The 3,494-nt window shown below is 38.2% G+C and overlaps 1 protein-coding gene across 1 annotated transcript in view; it reads left to right on the top strand.

The window, feature by feature from the left end:
* The window catches only part of ryr2a (ryanodine receptor 2a (cardiac)), a 173,064-nt gene that overhangs the window by 107,971 nt on the left and 61,599 nt on the right, over positions 1–3,494 (top strand). The window contains 4 exon segments of the mRNA XM_008297199.1: positions 1,836–1,941; positions 2,047–2,190; positions 2,614–2,741; positions 3,322–3,460. Of these exon segments, the coding sequence (XP_008295421.1) occupies positions 1,836–1,941; positions 2,047–2,190; positions 2,614–2,741; positions 3,322–3,460 (517 nt within the window).

Below are 3,494 nucleotides of genomic sequence, written 5' to 3'. Positions count from 1 at the left end.
TTCTTGCACAGTCTAGCTCTGAAGAACTGATGGGAAAGTATTTCATATTTAATGGAAATTGGAGTTTCTATGACAGTGAGAAGGCAGAGAATGTCTCCTGAAGTTTGGTATCCTGCATGCTGAGGAGTATTGAGTCTGTTATCAAAAATAAAAGGGGGACAAATAAATGTCTGATCAGTCTAATGTCAGCAGTGAAAGATGTGCTGACTTTTGTTGCTTTGAATTCCAAAAGTGTGTGTTTTTAATATATTTAATCTAAATTGTTTCTAAGATAACAAGGAAAAACCTACTGTTCAACTTAAAAGCAGTGCTATTACTGTAGTGTGATACAATTTGAATTTATTTGATGGTGAAGTGATATTGCACATGGGTGTACCCACTTCCTTTTTATTTTTGTGTGTATGCTTGTTTATGATTGTTTGTTTTATGATTAATCAGGGATTATTAACCCGATGAGAACCCTGATTAGTTTGGCAACACTCCACTGAGCTTTTAACTCATCCTTCTTTCTTTGCAGTGACATCATGAACAACAAGGTTTTCTACCAGCATCCGAACCTGATGAGAGCTCTGGGGATGCACGAGACTGTCATGGAGGTGATGGTCAATGTGCTCAGTGGAGGAGACTCCAAGGTACGTACAGGTAGTGTGAATAGGCTGCAGAGCTATAAGACTGATCAGAGCACTGACTGTACCAGGGTCAAGAACAGTAGTAAAGTAGTGATGAGGTAGTTCTAGGTTACTGTTTAGAATATTATCACCTTTATGGACAATATAGCATTTTTTGATGGGAGGGCCAAGGTTTTTGTCAACAATCCTGTAAGTGACGTATGTGTTTGTTTTTTTTTGCAGGAAATCACCTTTCCTAAAATGGTGGCCAACTGTTGTCGTTTTCTGTGCTACTTCTGTCGAATCAGCCGTCAGAACCAAAAAGCCATGTTTGACCATCTGAGCTACCTGCTGGAGAACAGCAGCGTTGGCCTCGGTGAGTTTATGTGTATAAGTGGTTCACGTTGTATTGGCTGCTTCTGCATATGTTTTTACTCTTTCTTCTATCTTAAAAATACCTTTGGTTTGTTTCCTGTTAGTTCTGCTTCAAATGCAAAACATGCTCATGAGCCGCAACATAAATACGGATTACCTGGGAAACTGTGTGTCATGATTCAAGGATTGAACATTTATGCAGCCACTACCTGTGTGAGCAGAAACACTGTTAGAGTGAAATGGTAAATGGTCTACACTGACAAACCGCCTTTTAAACTAAAAGTTAAATATTGTTGCAAAGTTATGCAAGACTAAAAGTATGTGTTTTGGAATGTTTTTGTTTTTAATTCAACTCAATTTAGGAATACATGTCTNCTAAAGCAAACAGCTAGCCTTTAACGGAATAAGTACAGTCACTCTGTTTTCTAGAAAAGAAAACCATAAGAGGATAAACTAAGAAACATGAGGAAATATTCTGTATCTCTCTAAATACTAACGCTCCTACTTCTCAACCCTGGACAATCCTTCTGTTCCCATTTTACACCGAACAGATTTACTTGCACATTTAATGAATCTGTCATGACAGTGACACTTCCATTTAGTGATTCTTTGGCTCATCATGTACTGTTTGTGGAGGCACTACTAAATCAAATATCTGTCCAACAAACCATAGAAATGAGTGACAACATGTTCCTGAATCAAAACCTTTAGGTGTGATGTAAGTCCGGTTTCACACTTACATGTGTTTTCTGCTTTTTTGAAGTCTTCAATTTACTATGTAAAGTGCTTTGAGATGACATTTGTTTTTAATATGCACTATTTGAATAGAATTTTTTTTAAACTGAATTGCAGATCAACATGCTGCTGAACTTTAAGGATGAGAAACAGGAGTGTCCCTGTCCAGAATACATCAGAGAACAGCTGCTCGACTTCCATGAAGATCTGATGAGACACTGTGGTCAGTTTCACAGCCAAGTGAACAATCATATATATTAATAATATCTGTGTACTCTAAATTCATTCTCTTTAAGCATACAACACACTAATCTTAGCATTTTGTCAGGTATAGAGTTGGATGAGGAGAGAGGCATAGACAGCGACAGTGACGCGACCATACGAGGTCGACTGATGTCGCTGGTGGAGAAGGTGGCTTATTTGAAAAAGAAGATGGCCAGTCTGCCGAAGGAGAAAAAAGACAGAAAACCCAGTAAGTCCTTTGCACTACACCAAACACATAACATTTGACAATATGTTCATCTCAATATATATGTTGCAAATGAAGACCTGTCATCTAGCATGAGCTGTAGGCCAAGTTTTAAATCACTGGAAAAAAAAGTTAGCACCTTCATTAAAAAAACAAAACAAAAACAATCGGACACTTTAGATCTGTGAAAGGTTCTAAACATCACAGATTTTTGCTCACACTACTGTAACAGGTTGGTTTTTTTTTAGCATTGGATATAAAGAGTTTTATTTGTAATCTTCTAAACTGAAATATAAAGAAGAAAGCCAAAAAAAGAAAAGAAAAATGGAGAATAAATAAGAATTATGGCTAATTTTACTGCAATCTTCCCTCCTGAGCCACTGTCTCTCCCCCTCTCTGTCTCCCGCTTTGTTTCTGCTTCTGCAGGTACGTTGCAGCAGTTGATTTCCGATACGATGGTCCGCTGGGCTCAGGAGTCGGTTATAGAGGATCCAGAGCTGGTTCGGGCCATGTTTGTCCTGCTGCACCGCCAGTATGACGGCATTGGAGGGCAGGTTTGTTTGTTTGTGTGTTCATTGTACCAGAGAAACCATACGACTGATGGCACCGTTGACACTGTTTTAGTGGAATATAACAGGTGATGTGTTTGATTAGATGTATGTATTAATGTGCCATTGCTGATTCGTGTAGCCTTGTATCCTCTGTGACTTCAGACACAGCTCAGCCTCATTATTATATTTTCATTTAATTAATTTTGTGTTGTATATTGGTATAATTAATAATGTTAGTAATGGTAGTAAAATTCAAATAAATGCAAGTTAAAATAATTCTGCTGTACATAATCCTTAATACAACTCTATCAAGTACAGTGTTATCTTTAATAACAATCAGTTATTTAGAGTGAATACTACACGGCACATTAGTACATGTGGAACACTAACATCAGAATATAACTGATTTCAGCGCATTCAGTTTGTTATATTATCTCACTTGTTGTGTGGTACCTGATGACAAATGTCCTGCTCAGTCTGCCATCTGCACAACTTCTCACGCCAACATTAAATCTCTTCTAGTGAAGGAAATGTGTGAAACTTTGTAATGAGTACAAAAAGGAATATTTCTGTCTTTGTCCAGGTGCGGGCTCTTCCTAAGACCTATACAATAAACTCTGTATCGATAGAGGACACCATCAACCTGTTAGCTGCTCTGGGTCAGATCAGATCTCTGCTGAGTGTCCGAATGGGAAGGGAAGAGGAGAAACTGATGATCAGAGGCCTGGGGTGAGAACACACTTTTCTGCTTTTGCA

Source organism: Stegastes partitus, unplaced genomic scaffold (genome assembly GCF_000690725.1).
Source record: "Stegastes partitus isolate 25-593 unplaced genomic scaffold, Stegastes_partitus-1.0.2 Scaffold1197, whole genome shotgun sequence".
NCBI classification, from domain to species: Eukaryota; Metazoa; Chordata; class Actinopteri; family Pomacentridae; genus Stegastes; species Stegastes partitus.
The sequence above is the reverse complement of the archived record's forward strand: the minus strand, read 5'-3'. Positions and strand labels throughout refer to the sequence as shown.